The following is a 22568-nucleotide window of genomic DNA, read 5'->3' as shown; positions in this document are numbered from 1 at the left end:
AGTTCTGTGGGGAGAGGGAGAGATTTGCTTGTTGGGGGTGTGTGGGAGAGGGCCTTAGGGCATCCCAGCGGGGAGGGAAACTGGGTTAACAGAAGCTGCCCACAGCCCCGTTGGGGGTCGGGCTGAAAGCGATTCTCGCTGGGCAGGAGGGGGCCGACTACGGGAGGGACTGCAGTTTAGGGCCTAGGGGGCCACGTGACTCTCCCCCCGGAATGCGGTGACGTCACCGGGGGCGTGGCCATCCCCAAAATTGGGGAGGAAGGAGGAAAAAAGCCAGAAAAAGTTTCTTTCCTGGAGTCCTAACAGAGGTGTGGGGCGGAAGCAGTGGTCCAGGCCAGAGGCTTGGGGCTCCTTGGGGCCCTGCCGCTGTCCGGAGTCCCCCGTTCCAGGCCATGTCGGGACCCACCTGGCTCCCTCCGAAGCAGCCAGAGCACGCCAGAGCTTCTCACGGGAGAGCGCTCCCCCGAGGTGCTCCGGGGACGCCACCAGCCCACGGCGCAGGTAAGGTGGGCCGGTGCGGCTGGGAGGACTCCACAGGCTGCCCGGCGCTCATGTCTGCTCTCCGGCTCCCTTCCACCCCCAATCCTGCTTCCTACCCCCCGCTTCCCCCAGGCTGGCCTGGGAGCTGCCCTCCCTGCCTCCAGCCCCATTCTCGGAATCCAGGTGAGGTGGGGAAGGGGAGAATAGTAACCCAAGAGGGCAGCTTCCACGAATGTCACTCTCCGCCGCTTTCCCATCCGTCCCTTTACTGTTTCTCTCCACACCTCAGCGCTGCAGCCCCACCCCAGGGTCAACTTTTGCCCCCTCCCTTCTGAGCAGTGTTACCAGGTACTGGGGGGACCAGAGGATCGGGGGCTGGCCTGGATGGGGTGCCATGGAGCACCCCAGCGCTCACAGGTGAGACTGGGATGAGTGGGTGAGGGTGTGGGAGCACCACGGTAGGGAAGGAGAATCTGTGATTTTCATTTTCTTTCTTTTTCTCTATCCCCAGGGGTTTCCCCCAGACAGGGGAGCCTTGCGCCCAGGAAGCTTGGATGCTGAGATAGATTCACTGACCAGCATGCTGGCTGAGATGGATGGGGGTCGTGGCCAAGCCCCAAGGCAGCCAGAACGGCAGGTGACTACCTGGGGGTCTCCTGCCCCTCCTCCCCACTAGTCTGATCCCATCCTTAGATTCTCAGAGCAATCCACCTCCCCCACACTCCCCCCACCCACTGCCACCTCTTCCCTGTCATGGAAGAAGCAGGACTAGAGCTCACTAGGTTGTCAGCTGCTGGGGGCAGAACCTTATTAATAAACCTGGGGCCATACACATGGAGGGGGGCTTCCACAGGTGTATTCCTAGAATGGGTCCTGCTCATGCCTTCTGGTATCTCTCTCTCCCTAGGCTTATGAGCCCCCTCATCTCCCTGCCTACAGCACTGGCTCAGGTTCCCTGAAGCTGAATGGAGGGGGTGTTCCTCCCCCGTCACTCCCAGTATCCCCCTATGGGGGCCCGACTCCAGCCTCCTATACCACAGCCACCACCCCTGCTGGCCCTGCCTTCCCTGTGCAAGTGAAGGTGGCACAGCCAGTGAGAGGCTGTGGCCCCCCAAGGCGGGGGACCTCTCAGGCCACCGGGCCCCTCCTGAGCCCTCATTTCCCTCACCCGGGCCGAGGTGAGATCTGGGGGTCTGGTTATAGGAGCCACCGTGAGTCTGGGCCAGGGGGTAAAGAGGAGGCTGCCGGGGTCCCCGGCCCTGCAGGAGGAGGAAGAAGAGGATACGGGGCCCAGGTGAGCCCTGGGTACTGGGGTTTGGGATCCTCACAGACCACTGTGCACTGATTGGGCAGGATGAGGGATCCCTCAGGGATGTGGGGCAGTTCAGGAGACAAAGGACCTGGGGGTGGTGTGGTACTGGGTGGTAGTTAGGGGGTGGAGAGGTGAGAGCTTCGCAACGGCTGCTCCAGGCCTTCCCCTGGTCCCCAGGGTGAGAATTTTTTCTGGATGAGCTTTCTGGGTGGACTTACCTGGCCACACTCGGGAATTTTGACACATTGGGAGGTAGAGGCTGGACTGAACAAATGATACCACTTCCCAGGTCCCCTTGAACCAGCCACCTGAGGAGGAGCTTGAGAGACTGACCAAGAAGCTGGTGCAGGACATGAACTGCCCACCCAGTGGGGAGTACTTTGGTGAGCTGAGCTGATGGGCAGTGATGGTGGTGGTGGTGAGGGCGGGGGCACCTGGAGCTTCAGAGGAACAGGGGATCTAGCTCCTGGTTTTGCACACTGACGCTTCTCCTTCCATGTCCTCAGGCCGGTGTGGTGGCTGTGGAGAAGATGTGGTGGGGGATGGGGCTGGGGTCGTTGCCCTAGACCGTGTCTTTCACGTTAGCTGCTTTGTGTGTTCCACATGCCGGGCCCAGCTGCGGGGCCAACACTTCTATGCTGTAGAGAAGAAGGCGTATTGTGAGAACTGCTATGTGGTGAGTATTTGGGACTTTGGGGCCGAGGGGTTGGAAGCTGGAGTCAGCAGCAGAAGGCAGGCAGCTTCCACCTAAGTTGGGGACTAGATGTTCAAACACTAAAGAAGAACAAGGCTCAAAACCTGTAACTGACAGGAAGAAGGGAGAATTAATAAGTAGCTAAATCCAGTCTTTTGGGTGGTAAGGACAACAGTCCCTTCCAAGTGTGGGGCATTTACTTTACAGTTAAGGGAATGTGTTCAATTCCTACAATACCCCTGTGAGGCAGGAAACAGCAGCTCAGAAGAGAGGTTAGCACTCATACTCAGATCTGTTGGATGCTTTGCTCCCTTTCATGGATCACATGTAGGGGGCTACAGAAACAGGATGCCTACAGGCCTGCCATGGCCTGCCCAACACTGACCTACTGGCTGTCTTTCCAGGCCACCCTGGAGAAGTGCTCCACATGCTCCCAGCCCATCCTGGACAGGATCCTTCGGGCTATGGGGAAGGCCTATCACCCTGGCTGCTTCACCTGTGTGGTGTGTCACCGTGGCCTTGATGGCATCCCCTTCACGGTGGACGCCACCAGCCAGATCCACTGCATTGAGGACTTCCACAGGTCAGGCTGGGTCCCCAATCTGGTCTCTCATTTCTTCTTCATGTCCCAGTTACAGCCTCTTATTTCTCCAACCCAGGGAAACATGGTTCTCATTCCTGAGATCTAAGACCAAATTTTTGGTCTCTCCTGTTACCTCTCTCACCCCATCTTCTCTGGCTCTGTTAGTTCCACCCAGCCCTGGGGTTGATAGCCTCCTTGGTTCCATTCTACCCCAGGAAGTTTGCCCCACGATGCTCAGTATGTGGTGGGGCTATCATGCCCGAGCCAGGCCAGGAGGAAACTGTGCGAATCGTTGCCCTGGATCGCAGTTTTCACATTGGCTGTTACAAGTGTGAGGTTAGGAGGCCTGGGCAAGGGGAAAGGGATTCTTGGGGTTTGGGTTGCTGGGTATGGTAAAGTATAGGGGTGAAGGAACCCAGCGATCTGTGTCTGAAAGCTGTTGCTTCCTTCCCAACAGGAATGTGGGCTGTTGCTCTCCTCTGAGGGTGAGTGTCAGGGCTGTTACCCGCTGGATGGGCACATCCTATGCAAGGCCTGCAGTGCCTGGCGCATCCAGGAGCTCTCAGCCACTGTCACCACTGACTGCTGAGTCTTCCCAGAAGCAGCTGCTACTTTTCCATTGTCACTGACCTCCCTCCCCGACATCTATTTTTACAATTTTGTCACAGAATCTTGTCTTTTCCTCTGATCATGAAATAATAATCCCTCAAGAGTTTACAAATACTTTCAAGTCTATTGCTTCATCTGATTCTTACAGCAGGCCAGCACACTTGTTACTGTGTGTTTTTCCGCTGAAAAGCAACTTCCCCAGATTGCATGGGTCCCAAATGGCGTAACCAAGATAGCTCTTAAATCCTGGTCCAGTTTTTGTCCCCTACACACTATAAACGTAGTAAAAACTTTCTTTTCTTAGTGATGGGGGCACTGGTTGCAGGGCGCTCCAGGGAGGCAGCATTTTCTCTTCTTATGTCTGCACACACACTACACTGAACTCACAACTTATCAAACACTAGCTGGGGATAATACCAAGATTTGCCAGTTTGGTTTAAAGGTGGGCGCCTTTGTCAAAGAGCAGGAACGATGAGTTATGCAGGTATCGCGTACTAAGACACCAATAAAGCCTGGTTCTTTACAGGGACACAAAATGGTGGGAGGAGGTGACTCAAAATGGTAGTTGTAGTCGCTAAACATTCACATCCCCCAAGTGCCTGCCCTGCGTGAGAAGGTCCAACCCTCCCTACCACCCACGAAGAAAACTCGTCAGGTGACGCCTTGACCGTCGTGCCGAGGTACATGGCGGGACAAAACAGGTTCGGGCCTCCAGGGAAGCGCGTCCTTCTGTCTCCGCCCGGAAGCACCCCTCCACTCACAGAAATCGCTATCATTCCCCGCCGAGGCCACGCTTGGCCCATTCCTGATCCCGTAGCTCCCCTCACCCGCGCGGTTCTCGCCGAAGAAAGAGCGCGAGACTTCAGCGGCCCCGCCCCTTCCCATCATTCCCCGAGCCTCCCCGCCTTTCTCTCCGTGCCTTAGTTCCAGTTCAGGCCGCGTGGGGGGTGGCGTGTGGTCGGCGGCGCCGTTCTACGGGTGGCGCAGGCGCAGGGCGCGTGGCGCGCGCGGGCCGCTCATCATCTGCTGTCCCACTTTCTTCGCGTTTCCTCGCTCCCCCAGCCGATTGCCCCGTGTCTCCCTTTCATCCTCCTCGCTGTAGTCGCCGCGCGCCAGAGGCTAGGGGCGGGCCCACGTCTCCAGGAAAACCAACCCTCGGGAGCGCGAGACTAACGGCCGCGACCGCTCCCAGGTGGGGGAGGGGCCTGCGGAGCCGGGGCTGGGCCGGTTGGGGGTGGGCGGGGTGGCCCCTGGGGGCTGGTGGAGTGTCGGGGCCTTGCACCTTCCAGGGACTAGGACTGAGGATGGCGGGGGCCGAAGGCTGGCCTTCGCGGGGGGCGGCGGGCGCGCCGCTGCCGAGGGGGCAGTCCCTTCCCTCTCTCGTCATTGTTCACCATCCTGACCACCTCTGTCCGGCCTCCAGGCCCCTCAGACCGCGCCATGGGTGACAGTGATGACGAGTATGACCGAAGGCGCAGGGATAAGTTTAGAAGAGAGCGCAGCGACTATGATCGTTCCCGGGAAAGAGATGAAAGACGTCGAGGGGACGACTGGAATGACCGGTACGACTCTCCTTTTCTGCAGTTTTGTCCCGATCTCATCCTGTTTCACTCCACCTCACTCATGGCGTTTCCTTTATAATCTTACGAGGACCAGCCATATGAAGCCGCTAGTGGTTAAGCCTATTTGGGTGCACTTGTTGGCCAAAGAGCTACCCAAGACTTGGTTTTTGAAATGTCGCATAGATCAAACCGTTAGAAGTGAGAGTATGAAAAAGCAGTACCTACAACATGTACTTAAAATGTGTGTATTTTATTGTTTGCACATTAGACCAGCCAAAGGAAGATTCAAGACAATAGAGATTTCACATGATTGGGGAAGTTGTCAGACCAGGTTTTTGGCAGACTAATTTCTTGCCTAAAATCAGAGTGTTCTTGCACACGGTGTTGGTTGGATTGATTGAATTGACTCCGTGATCAGCTTTCTGGGGCATTCTTAAAAGTTCAAGAGTGGAGGTGTTTTTAAGCTCGTAAGAACTATCTGATGGGTAATGGAGATGAGAAGAGCTGTGAAAGATTTTTTTTCCTTATTTAAGTGGTGTTATAAGTAGCTAATTGGTAGCACAGGTTCCAGTTGGAAACATTACCAGAAAAAAGTTTGAGATGACTTACTGTGATGCCATGTTTTCATTCAACATTGTTTGAAAAAATGAGTTTAGTAAGTCAGTCTGTCATATAGGATTTGTCTTCACTGTGGAGTGTGGCACTTTCTTTTCCTTGGTGTTTTCATTTTACTATTTATTTATGCATACAGAACTGGGGTACAGGCCAGAATTGCAGGGTGGTGAGAGGATTCACCAGAGACAGAGTGGGGAGCAGAACAGGCAGATCGATGAAGTACACTGCTGAGGGGAGCATGGACAAGACAGGAGAGGTCTGCTGGGCCATGTGGGTCAGCTCCGGAGCTGGGATCGAACCTGCACTGAAACCATAGCTGCTGGCTTGCAGTGGTGCATCCTAATCCACTGTGCCACCAGGGAGGGCCTTTCTTGGTATTTTCTAAGACAGAAGGAAAATGTTTCTGTGAATTCTGGATAACCTGGTTATTTCCTTTAAGTTACTAGTCTGGGTCTTGAGCTTACACTGCAAATGTGTACGTTGAGGGGTCATCATAAAGATGGTAATCACTGAAAGACTAGATTACCTGGAGGAGGGAGAAGTGGATAAGTATGAGGGAGAAAGAACTACAGGGAAATGACACTTAGCACAACTTAGAAAGATGAGTAGGAATTTCCCACATATTGGTGGAGGGGAAAAGCTTAGAGTTGGATGTAACATGTTTGTAGAAAAGAACACGTATTCTGGGTTTTCAAAAGGGATCCGCAGACTTGGGCAGAGGTGTATCTGTGAGGTTACAGTCGTTTTTACAGTAATATTTAAGATGATGCTTTTACGGTATGGACATTTGTACTGCCAGTGCTATAGCTAAAACTACTGCTCCCTTCGCACAAATCAAGGCCATGGCACCAGTTAAAAAAATTCATTTTTATTTAACCACTTGTGAAGCAGTAAAAGTTTAAAATTTTACTAAGTTGGGTTCTTGATTTTTATTTCTTGATTCTTGATTATATCGATTCATTTTAATACATGTGGGAAATGTGCGTAAAGCATTTCTGCATACTGGGGTAGTATACTGATAACCTTGAGGAAAGCATGTATGGGATTGAGTTGCAAAATGCTATTTTTTGAATGAATGTCAAGTGGTGGTTATTCATATCTACTATTAGGTAGCCTGAGCTTAACAGCTTCCTCTACTTAAAAACTTTTCTGATGGGCATGATAGTGATACTAATGAGTATGATGTTTCGATATTGTGTAATGAGATATTATGTGTTAAGATCCATTCAAAAATAGATCTTTTGAATAGAACAATGGATTTTGGTAACAGTATATAACATGTCCATTGGTATGGCTTCTCATTTAACATTGCACCTAGTCTTTAAGAAACTACCTCTTGTCAAGTTTTGGGTAGTATCAAAGGTTATCGAAAGGCCATTAAAGTATTTATTCTCTTTGCCAACTACATATCAGCGTGAGGTTAGATTTCCTTCATATTTTTTAACCAAGTGACATATCACAACAGATTGGAAGCAAATAGGAGAATCATCCAGCTGTCTCTGTTAAGTCAGATCTTAAGAAAAACTGTAAGTATAAAAGCAACGGAACTTATCTCACTAAAACTTATTGAGAAAATAGTCATTTTCATAGACATGCAGTTATGTTAAGGTATAAATTGAAAATTTATTTTTGATGACTCTGAACATGTTAAATGTAGAAAACTATAACTTACATAAGCAAAATCTAACCTTTAGTCATTCTAAGAGGATGATGGAGTTCCAAGACCAAAAGGTTTGAAAATGGATTACAGCAAATGAACAAAAGAAAATGGATTTCTTTTGTTCAGAGGTGGATAGGGGAGGCTGTGACTGCTGCAGATGGAATGACAGCCAGAAGCCACAATTTTGAGCAGTTTTCTTTAGTGGCTTTTACAAAAAATTGCATAGAATCGGGGTGTAGGCCTGAGGTGTGAGAGGTAAGAGGATTAACCAGAGACAGTGGGGAGCAGAGCTGAACTACACTGCTGAGGGGAGCAGCAGGTGAGACAGGACCAGTCTGCTATGCCATATGTGGGTCACCTCCCTGGCTGGGGTGAAACTCAGGCCATAGTATTGAAAATGCTGAGACACAACCCCTAGGTCACCAGGGAGACCAGTAAGGCTGTTAAGCAAGGGCATGGCACCATGAGATCTTTGTATGAGAAAGAACACTTTGACAATAGCATAGATTACAAGGAAAGACCAAGGGTAGGTAAATAAACCAGTGTTGCTGTTACAGGAAACAGACCCAGGGCCAAGGCAGAGTTTAGCGAAATTATAAGGAGAGAGGGTGAAACCTAATGATTGATATATGGCACTAGAGAGAAGGAGACAGGAGGAGGGAAGCATGTTTGGGTTCATAGTGGTAGAAATAACAGACTCAATTTTGACATAGTATTTTGAGGTGACAGTGGGGGAGTAGGGGGGGATACTGATAACTGGTCTGGACCTCAGGGAAAAGACCAAGCCAGGGGAAGAATAGGAAAGCCATTAATTTGTGAGTAATGGCTGAAGTAATAGAAGTAGAGTGTTTTAGAGCGTAATATTATAGTAGCTTTTAACCTGGGTAGAAGGGGATTACGAAGGTTGACTTTAGGATCTCTCACTGTGTCTTACATACTTGTTCTTACCTCCAGAGAGTGGGACCGTGGCCGGGAGCGCCGCAGTCGGGGTGAATATCGTGACTATGATCGGAATCGGCGAGAGCGCTTCTCTCCTCCCCGCCATGAGCTTAGCCCTCCACAGAAGCGCATGAGGCGAGACTGGTGAGATGGCCAGTTTCTGTCTTCTCTTCTGAGCTTCATTTCCACCTGTGCCTCAGCTCTTCCCTCTTCTTCCCCCAAATTTTGTTATTTCCTTTTCTCAAACTCCTGTAGGTCCATCTTTTTTGTTTCGTTTAAGTCCTTGGATGAGAGACCATATTCCATAATAGGCCTCTTCCTCTGTCCCATCTACCTTTGTGCTCTGGAGAGATGATTCCCTTCTTTGTCTGACTTTTGTGTCCCCCATCCTCAGGGATGAGCACAGCTCTGACCCATACCACAGTGGCTATGAGATGCCCTATGCTGGGGGGGGTGGGGGCCCAACTTATGGCCCCCCTCAGCCCTGGGGCCACCCAGACGTCCACATCATGCAGCATCATGTTCTGCCTATCCAGGCCAGGTAAAGACCTGGGGATCTAGAGTTCTTGGGGGAAGGGCAATGGTCAGCTTGGGTGGATAGATTGGGGTGCCGGAGCCAGGGAGTGGTCAGGCACAGAAGAGTGCCTATGGGGGTGGGTGCAGTTTGTGTCTGGGGCATGTCCATGGTGGGCAAAGAAAGGGGGCAGTTGGCTACCTTGCCCCTCCCCCCCATCCTCTTCCCCCACAACCAAGACTTCCTGACCGGGCCCCCTTCAGGCTGGGCAGCATCGCAGAGATTGATTTGGGTGTACCACCACCTGTGATGAAGACCTTCAAGGAGTTTCTCCTGTCATTGGATGACTCTGTTGATGAGACTGAGGCAGTTAAGCGCTATAATGACTACAAGTTGGATTTTCGAAGACAACAGATGCAGGATTTCTTCTTGGCTCACAAAGATGAGGAGTGGTGAGTTGCCCTGCTTTTCTGCTGTCTTTTCCCTGGCATGCTTCCCCTGGCCCTGCCAGTGGAACTTGCAGTCTTGTCCTCTTCCCATTTTCCCCAATACAGAACTACCTGGGGGTGGGGGATGGGAAGTACAACAGCATTGGCTGATGGGTTCTCCTCACTTCAACATCTGCCATAGCCCCTACCCGATCTCCCACCCCACTGTCCTCAGTGAGTGGGACACCTCCAGGCAGCTGGCCAGAGCCACCTGTTCCCTTGGGGTAGCAAACAGACTGCTTCCCACTTGCTGGTATTGGGTCATTGTCATCCCTGATCGCCGGACCCTGTGTGGCTGTGGCGTCCTCCCAAAAGCAACGAGTGAATCCAGACAAGAAAAGCAAAGATCTGAGGGTCGTTTGACAGAAAAAGAGTTTTAATTTTTTTCTTTTTGTGGATGTTTTAATTTTAATCAACCATCTTTTCCCCCCTTCCTGCTCCTCCTCCTCATCCTCTTTCTGCTCCTCCTCCTTGAAAAGAGCCAGAACTGGGAACTACACCCGCTCATCGACGGAGCTCGGAGCAAACCCACCTCCACCCCCACCATACCCAGCCCATACATGAGCCCCCTGGGCTGAGCCGCGCTGCCCCGGCCAGGCAGACAGGCAGGGCACCGCTGTGCACAATGCAGTGGTTTAGCTGAATGTGATTGCTCAGGCAGTTAGTCAGTCAGGGCCCCCACCGCGGAGTCCCGCGGGGGTGGGGCATCCGGGCCGGGCGCCCCAGCCAGGAGCCAGCCGGTGGCCCACCAGCCAGCATGGGCCCTGGGCGCGGCTAGTTAAATCTTGAGCTCTGTTTGACCAAGCGGCCAAGGTAAAGATCCTGGAGGTGACGCCTACGGCTTTTCTTTCCTCTTATGCTCAACTTGTTCTTTCTCTGTTCTCTCTCCTTTCTCTGTTTCTGTCTTCGTTGCCCATGTATTTTCCATTCTTCTGTTCTTCCTGCTTAACATTTCTTGTCTGTTTTTTTCAGTTTCTCTGTCTGTAATTTTCCCTTCTGCTTTCTATTTCTGGGAATTTCTCACTTTCTCCTTTTTTCTCATACTCCTGATTTCTTCTGTCCTCCCACCCCCAAGGTACTATTTTAAATGTTTTCTTATTCATGCTCCTCCCTACTCATCCTCCCCATCCCCTCTCACTCTCCTGTGGGCAGTACCTGAGATTTAAGGGCGCTTCAGTTTCTCCCTTTGGTTTTCCCCTGTCCCTTCACCATCTGCTTATCTTCCCATGGGGGGAGAGTTATCCTGCCTTGTTTGGCTTTCCCTATCGGTGCATTTCAGGTCTCCCTCTATCACCTAGGGATGGAGGGAGTTGGCGGGAACAGTCCTTTTGATGACTTTAGTTTGGGGTTGGCAAGGATAAGGAGACTTGGGACTTACTTCCTTAGGCTTCCTCTTGGAGGCTTTAGAAACTGCACTTTCTAAAGTTATTGTTTCCCAGAGACTTAGGCAGTAATCTGCCTTTCTAATGCTGACCTTTGTGGTCAGTTGTTCTTCCCCAGTTTATAGCTCTTAGTTTCTGACTCTCCCCCAGATCTTCTCAGAGCAGGACTTCTGGTTTTGGGGGTATTGGGTGGTTGTAGTGCACCCCTCTCCTAATCTTGCTGTTTTTATGATCTCTTGTGGGTGTGAGGATAGAGGCAATGCCCTGACTTTCCTGGGCCCCTCCCCAAGGCCTGGCCCTGGCTTCCAGTGACTGTTATGTCTTTTTCCTTCCTACTTCCTTCCCAGGTTTCGGTCTAAGTACCACCCAGATGAGGTGGGGAAGCGACGGCAAGAGGCCCGGGGAGCCCTGCAAAATCGATTGAGGGTATTTTTGTCCCTCATGGAGAGTGGCTGGTTTGATAATCTTCTCCTGGATATAGATAAAGCTGATGCCATTGTTAAGATGTTGGATGCAGGTTTGTGAATTGAAAGAGTTGGGGATGTCTTGTGACCAAGGTCTTGGCTGGGAAATAGGCTGACAGAAAGCAGAGGCTGAAGGCCAGGGCCGTTGGATTGTGACCTCTGGTCCCTTTTTGGTAGCTGTGATTAAGATGGAAGGAGGTACAGAAAATGATCTGCGCATCCTAGAGCAAGAGGAGGAGGAGGAACAGGCAGGCAAGCCGGGGGAGCCCAATAAAAAAGAGGAAGGTCGGACTGGACCAGGCCTGGGGGATGGAGAGCGCAAAGCCAATGATAAGGATGACAAGAAAGAAGAAGGCAAACAGGTCTGAGTTCTAGGGCCTCTGGTGATGGGCCTGGGTAGGAGAAGGATGCTTTGGTGGTGGTGGGATCCTAACGAGATGAAACTGGAGGGGCTGGGGCAGGGGGAGTTTTGTGTTGGGGTGAATTCTGGGCTCAGTTGTGGATGGCGGTAGAAACCTTAAAAAATTAAAAGGAAGATTGACACCCCCAGTGGTGGTCTCTCTCTCTAGACTGAAAATGACAGTCCCAGTGATGACAAAACTAAGAAATCTGAGGGTGAAGGGGACAAGGAAGAGAAGAAAGAAGACTCTGAGAAAGAAGCTAAGAAGGTAGGCCCCTCTAGCATGGTGTCCGTGTCAGGGCTGGGGTCCTGGTGGTCTGACACAACCTCTTGTGTCTCTCACAGAGCAGCAAGAAGCGGAATAGGAAGCATAGTGGGGATGACAGCTTCGATGAGGGCAGTGTGTCTGAATCTGAGTCTGAGTCTGAGTCCGGCCAAGCTGAGGAGAAGGAGGAGACTGGTAGGTTTTATTTCCTGCTTTTGGCTTAAATTCTCTTTTTACTGATCATGGGTGGGCAGGAGAGCGGTCACTGAAATTATGGAAGGGGTGGTCTTTTGGGGTGAGACTGAAAGGAAGTTGACAGCTCGCTTACCCTACCCTCCAAAACCAACAATAAAGTTTCACCCGCACCTACCACTTCCTGCACAGAAGAAACACTCAAGGAAAAGGAGAAGCCTAAGGAAGAAGAAAGGGAAAAACCAAAGGAAACTCCTGGACTGGAATGTAAACCTCGGCCCTTGCATAAGACCTGCTCTCTCTTTATGCGTAACATCGCCCCCAATATCTCCCGGGCCGAGATCATATCTGTGAGTGAAGGTGTACAGTATCTGGGGAAAGGATGATAGCCTGGCTGTTCCTTTGGTGTGGGGACGTGAGACGAGAAGACAATTGGCACAGCTTTTGCTAGCCATCACTAGTGTTCTCTTGGGAGAGAGCCCCTTGCCCAGGATTGTAACATTTGCTTTCATGTGATAGTATTCTTGAACCCTTTTTGGGTTTTCCTTGCCAAGTAGAGTAAAAGGCTATTGCCTAGGGTTCTGAGGACATGGGGATGAGAGGAAGAAGTGACTCCTTGAATTACTATGGGGTTTCTGTTCTCTTTTCCCAGCTTTGTAAAAGATACCCAGGCTTTATGCGTGTGGCACTGTCAGAGCCACAGCCAGAGAGGAGGTGAGTGGTGCCATGTGCAGGGGGAGGCCGACGGCCAACATCACCTCTGCTCCCAAATCATGCTGACATTTGCTTTCTGGTTTAGGTTTTTCCGGCGTGGCTGGGTGACCTTTGACCGCAGTGTGAACATCAAAGAGATCTGTTGGAATCTGCAGAACATCCGAGTAAGTGAGGAGTGGGATCTTGAGGAAGACAAAGTGGAATTCTCCACGTTCCATACAACTGATACTCCTTTGTGCACTGCTTCATTCATCGCGCTCGCTGTTTGCTCCATTTAGTGTGTGACCTTGTGAGCTTGGGGCACATCTATTCCTGTCCTCAGAGCTCACAGTTTAATTACTGGGGACCATCCTTTGAGTTCTGCTTCTTGGGGAAGGTTGGTAAGTTTTCTGTTCCCCTGCAGCTCCGGGAATGTGAGTTGAGCCCTGGCGTGAACCGAGACCTCACCCGCCGTGTCCGCAACATCAACGGCATTACCCAGCACAAGCAGATCGTGCGCAATGATATCAAACTGGCGGCCAAGCTGATTCACACGCTGGATGACAGGACCCAACTCTGGGCCTCTGAGCCTGGGACACCACCTCTGCCAACAGTCAGTGACTCCCTATGAGACTTTTTCAAAAGCAGCTGATATCACCTCATCTGTTGTGGGCACCTCTTTTCTTAATCCGTTGCGTTGACCTCTTTGTACCCACCCCATTAGTTTGTGCATATAATCTGCGCTGCTCCTCCCAACTTCCAGCAGAGCGGATTAGTGCTAGTGGTTATTTGTAGGCTAGGGTGGGCACATTCAGAAATGAAGACAAACAGGTGCCCCAAACCTCTCTACCTCATCTTCCCTTTTCAAATTAGGTGCTTACATACCTGCCTTTAGGGGCTTCTTTTGGTCTCACTTTCCCCTATCTTCCACCCAGAGCCTGCCCTCGCAGAACCCAATTTTAAAGAACATCACTGACTACCTGATTGAGGAAGTGAGTGCTGAGGAGGAGGAGCTACTGGGGAGCAGTGGAGGGGCACCCCCTGAGGAGCCTCCTAAGGAAGGAAACCCAGCTGAGATCAATGTGGAACGGGATGAGAAGCTGATCAAGGTGAGGGTGGAGCGGGGTATGGGTGCATCTGGATGGGGGCTAGGGGGGGACGGACAAAAGTATGGTGAACTCATGACTTCCTGTTTCTGTCAGGTTCTGGATAAACTCCTCCTCTACTTGCGCATTGTACATTCCTTGGATTATTATAACACATGCGAGTACCCCAATGAGGATGAAATGCCCAACCGTTGTGGCATCATCCATGTTCGGGGACCCATGCCACCCAACCGCATCAGTCATGGAGAAGGTGAACATCTAGCTTCCCCTATCTCCTGGTTCCCTTTTGGGTGTCCTTTCTACCCAGCTACTCTCTAGTCTTAGTTCTGCTTTGCCAAGCTAGTGCCCTCCTGTATGGCTTATTTCTTGCTCTGGCTTCCTCCTCCAACCTGTTGTGTGTCTGTTCCCAAAACCATAGTGCTAGAGTGGCAGAAGACATTTGAGGAGAAGCTGACTCCCCTGCTGAGTGTGCGGGAATCACTTTCAGAGGAAGAGGCCCAGAAGATGGGCCGAAAAGACCCTGAGCAGGAAGTGGAAAAGTTTGTCACCTCTAACACTCAGGAACTGGGCAAGGATAAGTGGCTATGCCCTCTCAGTGGCAAAAAATTCAAGGTCTGAGATGGGAGAATGGTGTGGGAGAATGGTGGGAGAAGGGGAGGAGTTAAGCCAGAAGTATCCTGACGGCCTGGGGAGGAAGATGGAAGGTTGATTGTCCTTCCACCTTGAGTCTAGGGAGTTAGGGAACCCAGACTGCTTGCTGTAACCGCATCCTGTTCTTTTGTTACCCAGGGTCCTGAGTTTGTACGCAAACATATCTTCAACAAGCATGCAGAGAAAATTGAGGAAGTGAAGAAGGAGGTGGCGTTTTTTAATAACTTTCTCACTGACGCCAAGCGTCCAGCTCTGCCTGAAATCAAGCCAGCTCAGCCGCCTGGCCCTGCCCAGAGTAAGATACGATCTATGAGGGTCTGCTACATGTTCCTCTCCCTTAACTCTTGAGATTCCTGGCTAACCTGACATTTTCTAAAAAGTTCTATCCCACTTTGGGCCATATTCCTCAGTTACTCATCATCTATTCCGTCTCCTCCCCCAACTTGTCCCTCCCCCCCCCCCCCGCAGTAATTCATATTCCTGTCCGTGTTGTACTCCCCCCAGGCCTGACCCCGGGACTCCCCTACCCGCACCAGACTCCCCAGGGCCTGATGCCCTATGGTCAGCCCCGGCCCCCTATCTTGGGCTATGGAGGTAAGTTTAGAGGGGAGCTGAAAAGACTTGATGGTGGCTGGGAAAAAGAAAACTTAGTTAGGATGTGGTTGAGGTCACAGTTTTTCAACTTAACACCCAGTCTTTTTTATAGCTGGTGCTGTCCGCCCTGCAGTCCCCACAGGGGGCCCTCCATATCCTCATGCTCCCTATGGTGCTGGCCGAGGGAACTATGATGCCTTCCGAGGCCAGGGAGGTTATCCTGGGAAACCTCGTAACAGGTGAGAGTGAGCTGAGATGTTTTGCTTTTCACCGTTAAGACATTTTCAAGGACTCTCAATTCATCCTGTTCTTACCTTTTTGTTACCTTGCAGGTTGGTTCGTGGAGACCCACGGGCCATTGTGGAATACCGTGACCTGGATGCTCCAGATGATGTGGATTTCTTTTGAGAGTCTCCTTTGCCTCACTCCTGGTGTCGTCTATACTTATGACTGCCTTGTCCCATCCAGCTGAGATTTTTTTGTACCTTCAGCCCTACTGCCAATAAAAGCACTTCCACAGTGACTCCTGGCTTAGTATATATACTTCCCCAAGTTTCCCAAAGATCAGCTGGGGCCATTATTAGCTTGCCATTTTATTGATGCCAAAGGCCCCGGACTCTGCCGAAACTTGCTGGGGGCCTGATACTACACAGCCTCTACCTTAGAGAAGTGGGTAGATGAGTACATGTGCGGCCAGTGTCTCGGTTTAGCAACTTAAAATTCAGTCGTGGGTGTGCCGCTGCTCTCTGTCGTTACGGCTGGTCAAACACAGGTTATAGAAGGAGTTGCAGTCAAAAGTGGTGCTTGCTTCTTTCCAGCCCACCCACCCAGCAGCCTGCATCTCAGTGGGGTTTTTGGGAGCACCCCAGCAATGAGGGTCCAATACTAGGACATAGGCATCTGTGTCTGGCCCCAGGCAAACTCCCAACAAGGCCTTGGACTGGGCGTCCGCGTCCCCTCCAACCATTACAGGCCCTCCTCCCCCTGTGAAGTGGGAGTAAAGGCTCTCCAGTTGTCCCTGTAGCCCAGTTCCACGGGGTACGTGACACAGACGCCCCTGGGGACCACCGAAGTAGTCGAGGCAGAGGCAGGCCTCTACACAGCCGATCCAGCTCTGGGAGCCTCGGAACCCTCGGGGTTTGTCTCCCATGTCCTCCAGGGCCCCCTGCACAGCAGCCAGACCAGGCACGCCCACAGGCCGGCCCTCTGGCCACGAGCATAGCGTCTGCAGAGTGCGGTAGCCGCAGCCCCAGCCGCGGTCGTCCACGCCGTCGCAGCCGTAGTGGTAGTACAGATAGTGGCCTGAGACGAGGGCCAGGCGAGCAGGCCCGCCGCTTGGCGGGGCCAGGCCCAGGTGGACGTCCCTCAGAGGTTCCAGGGTGGCCGGCGTGAGAGTTGGAGCAAGCAGACAGATGCTTCCCCCCCCCGCAGCGTGGGGCGAACTCCAGGGATTGCGGGTCCGAGTCTTGGGCGAGTTTCCAGCAAGACTGGCCTGTAGGTGCTGGGTACCCTCCGGCCGGGTTCCAGGAAGCAGGCAGCAGGGCGCTCCGACCAGCGGGACTCCCACAAGGCACCGCCGCGAGGCGGCCTCACTGCGCAGGCGCGAGCTCCGCCTCGGGGCGGGACAGCAGGCTACCCGCGTGGGGCACCCCGCCTCAGAGATCCGCGAGTGCTCCGGCCTCCATCACCCACCCCACGCCCACTCGGGCCGGGTGGTGGAGGCATGCTGCCCCAACCCGCGGCTCCCCAGTCGCGCACACTCTTGTGGCTGTAACAGTTTATTGGCAGCCCAGAGGGGCGAAGGCACCGCGGGGGGGGGGGGGTTGGGGTATGCTGGGCCCGAGACATGCAGAGGACAGGGAGCCCCGGGGCTAAGTCGGGGGGTGGGCAAAGTCTGAGGCTCCTCCGTGTTATATCCCAGCCCTTAAATAGTATATACAGCTAGGGGGATCGGGCGGGGCGGGCTGGGCTGGGGACCATGGGATCCGGCCTGGGTCACAGATCTGAGCAGCGATCCTGCTTGCTGTAATGGTCAAACTGGTTCTTCCAGTGCACCATGTAGGAACTCCAGCGGTGGAACTCGGCCTTCCACTGGCGCTCCGCTTCGTCCAGGGTGTCTGCGGCCAGGGCGCCCGGCGAGTGGGGTGGGGGTGGGAGCACATGGGTTAGGGCGGGAATGGACGTGTGGGGATGTGAGTGCAGGGAGGACACGGGAAAATGTAGGAGGCCACGTGGGGTGGTGGAAAAAGGATAAGGAGAATATGAGAAAGGCGGGAGGAAGAGGGTAGAGGCGGAGCCAGAGAAGGATAGCAAGAAGGGGGAGGGAGGGGGAGATAATGACCGGAAGACAAGGGGACAGAAGGGATAAGAAAGGGGTGGATCGAGGGTTGGTGGGGAAAGAGAAGAGACAGAAATAGTTGAAGGTTATAGCCCCATGGGGAGGGGTGTTATCTAGACCCAGGCCCCCTTTCTCCCCTCTCCCTTCCAACACCAGGCTCAGGCTCCAAAGAATAATTTTATAAAAAAGGAAACGACTCTTTCATTTTCATTTAGGCAACACAAGCCTGTGGGTCCCTGAGACGGATTGTAGGTCACCCTCCCGCCAGTCCAGTCTGAATGTCTTGGTTTGGGAGGGAGGAGATGCTGGGTTGGAGATCCCTGAGTGGGGCCTGTCTCCACCGTCCGACCATTCCTTAGAGAGGTCCCTGAGGCCGGAGGGGGAAGAGGCCGTAGTCACTGCAGCAGGAGCTGAGAAAGGAGGAGGAGGAGGAGGAGGAGGGGTAGGGGAAGGTCGGGCCTGGACCTCAGGGCAGCCTCCCCAAGGGCGGGGCCTGAGCAGGTGCAGGGAGCCTCCGTGGCTGGAGGGGGGAGAAGAGAGGGGTTACACCCAGCCGGCTCCCATTCCCCTCTTTCTCTTTCCGAGTCCCTTTTCTCCCCCTCCTCCCAGACCCTCCTCTGGCCCCAGCATACCGGTGGCGCTGAGCAATTTGGGTAGGAAACGGTTCCAGAAGGCGCAGGCCTGGGCGCGCAACCCTTGCCGCACCTCCAGTGGCCGCAGATTCAAGCTCACGTATTGCTGTGCTTCCGCTGTGTACCGTGGCCACTGCGGGATTTTGGGGTCCGGGGGGTTATTGGGGTCCCTGCAAAAGGAAAGGCTCAGCCTCAGGCAAGCCCGTCTGGCCCAGAGGGCTGGGGGAGTGGAGACAGACGGCAGGAGGTTGTCTGTTTCCTGACTCTGCCTGTGTGGCTCCGAGGAGAGGCTCCTCCCCCCAACTCTAACCTTCCTTCTCCAGCGAGCCCCCTTGTCTGGAGTCTACCTTTTCTCCCTCTCTCCCTTTCTGACACCCTTCTCTTTCCCAAGGTTTTCTGCTCCATCTTTGTCTTTCCTCGCTTAAAAAAGTGCTATAATTTATTGATCCCTTACTATATGTAGCCATCTTTGCAAACATCACAAGTTTAATTTTGATGTGATGTCGGGTTTACAGTCTCCTTCAGACAGGTAACTGGTATGTGTGCCCATATGCCACAGCCAGACCACCACTGGTTCCACAGAATCCAGTCTTCCATTTCATGCTAACCGCTCTGGAAACTGTTCTGTCTCTCCTCTTCACCTCCTTCTACCTCTGTCCTCGCTGGGATTTGCTACTCAGCCTCCCTGCGTCTCCAGGTCTCCTTTGTCATGCTCTCTTTTCCCCCTTTGTCTCCTTCCTTGTGATCCTCCCCCCCCCCCTCTGGCCTCTTCAGTCGCTGTCCCCCACCCTCTTGCCTCCCTGGCTCCCTGAGGCCCTCCTCCCCTCAGCACTGCTGACCCTTTGCGGGCGAAGTTGGCCCAGTATCTCATCAGCCGCTGGGCAAACGTTTTCTCTTCGACGGTGTAGTTTAGCGAGGGTTCCAGGGGGAGCCCAAAGACGAACTCAATCTCGTAGCCGTGGGGCACCCCCATCCAGAGGGGCCAGGGGAGCGTGGACGCACGGTGTTCAAAGATGTAGGCATAGACCTGAGCACCCTGGGCAGCCAGTCGCCCAGCCAGCTGGGCCACGGGGCACACGACGTTGTGGTCGCCCACCACATCACTCATGGCATCCCTCAGGAGTTCTGGGTCCTCAGGGTGCAGCCAGTCTGTGTAATGCAGGACCACAGCCTCGGCAGCCAGGTCACTTGCCTGAGGGACCCCGACCCGCACCCCGGCCAGGAACTGGGCCCGGCTGATGAGAGACTCGTTGTCTTTGCTGAAGCCTGGGGCCCCGTAAACCAGAAAATAGGAGCCCTCATCCTTCACCACACCCACCAGCACCTGAGGGGACAGGGTGGAGGGGTGGGGTGGGGGGGGGCACAAACAGACAGGCAGACAGAAACAGATGGACAAAGAGCCAGAGAGATGAACAGTTACAGACCCGAAACCATGGAGGAAGAAAGTACTAGATTGGGGAAGGGATGGAGAGAAAGAGAAAATATACCCATATTTCTTATTCTTTGTCCCACTGACCACCCTGGGAATTGAGCCTTCAGGGAGGAAGGGCGGCAGAGCACTCAGAAGCCTGGGCCTTAGGGGTTGGATCTTGAGGTGCCCTCATGCCTGGGTTCCCAGGGGCAGGGGCCATTAGGAGAAGAGGCCTAGAGGAACCAGCTCCACCCCTTCCAGCCACTAGTCACCTGCAGGCCGTGGAAGTCTCCAGCATCCATGAGGGCCTCGGGCGTGTCACTGAGGAAGTCTCCATCCACCACAGGCACAAAGGAGAAGCGGAAGACGCTTTCCTGTGGCAGCACGTGCCACTCGTGGTCTACCAGGTCCTGAGCTGGCCGAGTCCGCAGGCAGGCTACCAGCTCTGTGTCATTGCCAGCAGCTCCACCTGGGGCGCAGCCTACAAAGCGGGCCAGCATTGTGGCCCTGCGGCGGGCCTCTCCCACACCCACCGTGGCCCAGGGCCCATTGGGTGCACCGCTCTGCAGCACAGCCCTATGGAACAGGCCCCGGCTGGGTGGGGACAGCAGGTGCATGCCCACAGATGCGCCACCTGCGCTTTCCCCAAACAGTGTCACTGACATTGGGTCCCCCCCAAAGGCTGCCACATTCTCCTGCACCCACTGCAGTGCCAGCCTCTGATCCAACAGACCCACATTGCCTGGTGCTTCCCTGCTCCCCGGCAGGGCCAAGAAGCCAAAAGCTCCCACCCGGTAGTTCATGGACACCAACACAGTCCCCTCGGCCTGGGCCAGGAAGCGGCCATCATACACGTCCAGGGAGGAGGCCCCACTATAGAAGCCACCCCCATAGATCCAGACGAGGACAGGGGCAGGGGTTGCAGGCCGGGGGTATGGTGTCCACACGTTGAGGTAGAGGCAGTCCTCACTCAGCTCACGGTTGGGGTTCCACATCTCGGTGCCCTCAAAGCCAGGGTACAAGGTGTCCACGTATTGGTAGCAGACACTTTGGAAGGCTGTGGCATTCAGCACCCCTGGCCAAGGCCGCTTGGGCTCCGGTGGCAGAAATCGACGGGGGCCCACAGGTGGCTCCGCGAAGGGGATGCCCAGAAAAGCAGACACCGGGCCCCCAGGGGCCGCTAGGCGGGTGCCCCGCAGCCGGCCCCCTCCAACTGTCACCAGCAGCCCTGGGTCCTCCCGGCCCTCAGCCCCTGCCCCTCCTCCCATGAAGAGGAAGAGGAGGAGGAGTGGGGTAGTCAGGGAGGGCTTGTGCAGGGGACACCACGGGGGCCTCATGGCTGCCAGGGCAGGCGGGTGTCTGCTGGGAGAAAGAAAGGTGGGGGTGAAGGCTAGAGGCAACAGGAGGGAGATTAGGTAACACTCTTGCCCAGGGGTTATCACTGAGCTGCAGAGGAGGTGGGGCAGGTTGGCAGAGGGGAGAGAAGTGGAGGGAGAAAGATGGGCAGAGAGACAAGGACACAGACATACAGGGAGAAGCAAAAGGAGACAGATGAAGCGCGCACACATACACCCAGACACATGCACGGAACAGAAACGAGACCTGGCAAGCAATACCCTCCCTGCCCAGAGAAGGGTCCACGGCCCTCACCTCCTTTCCCTGGCAGGATGGACTAGGTTGGGCACAGTCACCAGAGGCCGCAGTCCACCCGGCAGGGGCGGGGCCCTCTCTGATGGGAGGTGCTGATGGGGGAACTTGTGGTGATACCAAGGCGCAGCCTCTCCTGCAGGGCCAGGGCCAGGGCCCTAGGGGGTGGGTTGGGGGCATTTGGAATGTGGGAGCCATAAGTCTCAGGGTACCCCGAATCCTGCCTACTCCAGCCCCTGCCCCACCCAGTCCCGCCTGCTTCTCCGTGTGACACAGTCCGCTGGTACTCGCAGGTGGCCGTCAGTTGCCCACCCCTCTCCCCTATTCTCAGCCAACAGGCTCGCCAGACTTAGCCCCCCACAGGACTCAAGTCCCCCATCCGCCCGACGCTGCGGTGCTCGCTGCCGCCAGCGGAGGGCAGTAGAGACCGAGAAAAGGACGGCGCTCCCCGCCCGAGTGCCGGAGCTGGGAACTTGGGGCGGGGGTCTGGGGGCTCGCGGGCATTACAGGGGTCTGAACGGAGAGCTCCGGCGTCTGATTCCTGGAGCTTCGAAGCTACCGGGAGGCAAAGGCGGGGGTGCTATTTTGGGACAGCAGCTGCTGCGGTTCCTGCATCTCCAGCCAAGGGATCAAAATTCCCCTGGTCGGAACTCCCCCCTCTCTCCCGGGGGTCACCCCACACCCGGCTCCCGCCGAGCTGAGCTGGGGTGGTGGTGGAGATTAACTAGGAAACTCGAGTGGGGTTAATTATAACTCGGGGCTTCCGCTGAGCCTCCCCTCCCCAAAAAATAGAGACGGAGTCCCCGCGGGAGGGGGACGACTGGGCCTCGGGCGCGGGGCTGTGAAGGGGGGCTTCGGTCTGGGACTCTTCAGTAGCGCTGGGGTCGCGGGATCCAGGGAGGCCCAGCCCGATGCCAAGAATCTACGCAGGTGCCTCCTCAAGCAGGGGGCACCTTCCAGTGGACCCAGACTTGGGGGCGGAGGGGGGAGGGGGCGCTCAGGGTTCCCACTTGAATTCGAGAGCACAGGCGGTGGCCAGCTCTGCGGGGTGCCGGCTCCCGCGCTGGCGTGGGTAAGTACGCCGCACCAGGGAAGAGTTAAGGATGAGTGTGGGGCGGCGGGGGGGGCGTCGCTGGGCAGGCCCAGGGGTTCTGTGGGGTCCCGTTTGGGGGCCTGGACACCCTGGGGAGCACACTATCTTCCCGACCCGCAGTGGGCCGCCGGTCGGAGGAGGGACCCGGGCGGGGCGGGAGACTCACCTGAGGCGGCCAAGCGGGGCCGGGCCGGGCCGCGGAGCTGGAGGCGGCCGATGTTCCCCGGCGCTCGCTGAGCCGACT

The 22568-nt window shown here is 54.6% G+C and overlaps 4 protein-coding genes across 11 annotated transcripts in view; 2 read left to right on the top strand and 2 right to left on the bottom strand.

Moving 5' to 3' along the window:
- The first annotated feature begins 29 nt into the window (after window positions 1–29).
- TRIP6 (thyroid hormone receptor interactor 6) lies at window positions 30–3776 on the top strand. 2 transcript variants are annotated; one of them, XM_004691876.2, is made up of 9 exons: window positions 30–501; window positions 770–897; window positions 992–1117; window positions 1388–1774; window positions 2082–2175; window positions 2299–2468; window positions 2891–3069; window positions 3285–3405; window positions 3527–3776. In XM_004691876.2, exons 1-9 carry the CDS (start codon window positions 393–395, stop codon window positions 3656–3658), a joined length of 1446 nt encoding a protein of 481 aa, XP_004691933.1. In that variant the 5' UTR covers window positions 30–392; the 3' UTR covers window positions 3659–3776. The 2 variants fall into 2 exon arrangements, with proteins under 2 accessions (XP_004691933.1, XP_012587421.1); XM_012731967.1 differs by having other exon boundaries at window positions 468–501; window positions 820–897.
- Window positions 3777–4599: 823 nt separating this feature from the next.
- Window positions 4600–15726, top strand: SRRT (serrate, RNA effector molecule). Of its 6 annotated transcripts, none has more exons than XM_004691875.2 (20): window positions 4600–4870; window positions 5102–5240; window positions 8470–8598; window positions 8849–8995; window positions 9232–9420; window positions 11186–11355; window positions 11480–11664; window positions 11872–11970; window positions 12048–12162; window positions 12355–12509; window positions 12812–12873; window positions 12959–13037; window positions 13277–13465; window positions 13788–13961; window positions 14055–14208; window positions 14377–14570; window positions 14748–14904; window positions 15114–15203; window positions 15316–15442; window positions 15536–15726. In XM_004691875.2, the coding sequence occupies exons 2-20, from the start codon at window positions 5119–5121 to the stop codon at window positions 15609–15611; spliced, it is 2613 nt and encodes an 870-aa protein (XP_004691932.1). In that variant the 5' UTR covers window positions 4600–4870; window positions 5102–5118; the 3' UTR covers window positions 15612–15726. The 6 variants fall into 6 exon arrangements, with proteins under 6 accessions (XP_004691932.1, XP_004691931.1, XP_012587432.1 ...); XM_004691874.2 differs by having other exon boundaries at window positions 12352–12509; XM_012731978.1 differs by having other exon boundaries at window positions 12352–12509; window positions 15102–15203.
- Window positions 15727–15784: 58 nt separating this feature from the next.
- UFSP1 (UFM1-specific peptidase 1 (non-functional)) lies at window positions 15785–16887 on the bottom strand. The gene has a single exon (XM_012731931.1). The coding sequence runs from the start codon at window positions 16351–16353 to the stop codon at window positions 15925–15927; it is 429 nt and encodes a 142-aa protein (XP_012587385.1). The 5' UTR covers window positions 16354–16887; the 3' UTR covers window positions 15785–15924.
- Window positions 16888–16968: 81 nt separating this feature from the next.
- The window catches only part of ACHE (acetylcholinesterase (Yt blood group)), a 6150-nt gene continuing 550 nt past the window's right edge, over window positions 16969–22568 (bottom strand). Inside the window, exons 1-6 of one of the 2 annotated variants that reach the window (XM_012731930.1) lie at window positions 22491–22562; window positions 21235–21389; window positions 19857–20946; window positions 19013–19497; window positions 18174–18343; window positions 16969–17320 (exon numbers count right to left, since the gene is read on the bottom strand). In XM_012731930.1, the coding sequence (XP_012587384.1) occupies window positions 17199–17320; window positions 18174–18343; window positions 19013–19497; window positions 19857–20921 (1842 nt within the window). In that variant the 5' untranslated portion in view covers window positions 20922–20946; window positions 21235–21389; window positions 22491–22562 and the 3' untranslated portion in view covers window positions 16969–17198. Of the gene's footprint in view, window positions 17321–18173; window positions 18344–19012; window positions 19498–19856; window positions 20947–21234; window positions 21390–22490; window positions 22563–22568 lie in introns of those variants that run through there. The other variant, XM_012731929.1, reaches the window with a different exon arrangement.

Source organism: Condylura cristata, unplaced genomic scaffold (genome assembly GCF_000260355.1).
Source record: "Condylura cristata isolate star-nosed mole 26May11 unplaced genomic scaffold, ConCri1.0 scaffold00032, whole genome shotgun sequence".
In the NCBI taxonomy this organism is placed as follows: Eukaryota; Metazoa; Chordata; class Mammalia; order Eulipotyphla; family Talpidae; genus Condylura; species Condylura cristata.
The sequence above is the reverse complement of the archived record's forward strand: the minus strand, read 5'-3'. Positions and strand labels throughout refer to the sequence as shown.

Excerpts from the sequence above, each read along its gene's own strand:
- TRIP6 (XM_004691876.2), top strand. The coding sequence starts at position 393 with ATGTCGGGACCCACCTGGCTCCCTCCGAAGCAGCCAGAGCACGCCAGA. Across the intron at positions 898-991 it reads GAGCACCCCAGCGCTCACAG|GGGTTTCCCCCAGACAGGGG; the intron begins GTGAGACTGGGA and ends CTCTATCCCCAG. Across the intron at positions 2,176-2,298 it reads ACCCAGTGGGGAGTACTTTG|GCCGGTGTGGTGGCTGTGGA; the intron begins GTGAGCTGAGCT and ends CCATGTCCTCAG.
- SRRT (XM_012731975.1), top strand. The coding sequence starts at position 5,119 with ATGGGTGACAGTGATGACGAGTATGACCGAAGGCGCAGGGATAAGTTT. Across the intron at positions 12,163-12,351 it reads TGAGGAGAAGGAGGAGACTG|AAGAAACACTCAAGGAAAAG; the intron begins GTAGGTTTTATT and ends CTTCCTGCACAG. Across the intron at positions 12,510-12,811 it reads CCCGGGCCGAGATCATATCT|CTTTGTAAAAGATACCCAGG; the intron begins GTGAGTGAAGGT and ends CTCTTTTCCCAG.
- UFSP1 (XM_012731931.1), bottom strand. The coding sequence starts at position 16,353 with ATGGGAGACAAACCCCGAGGGTTCCGAGGCTCCCAGAGCTGGATCGGC.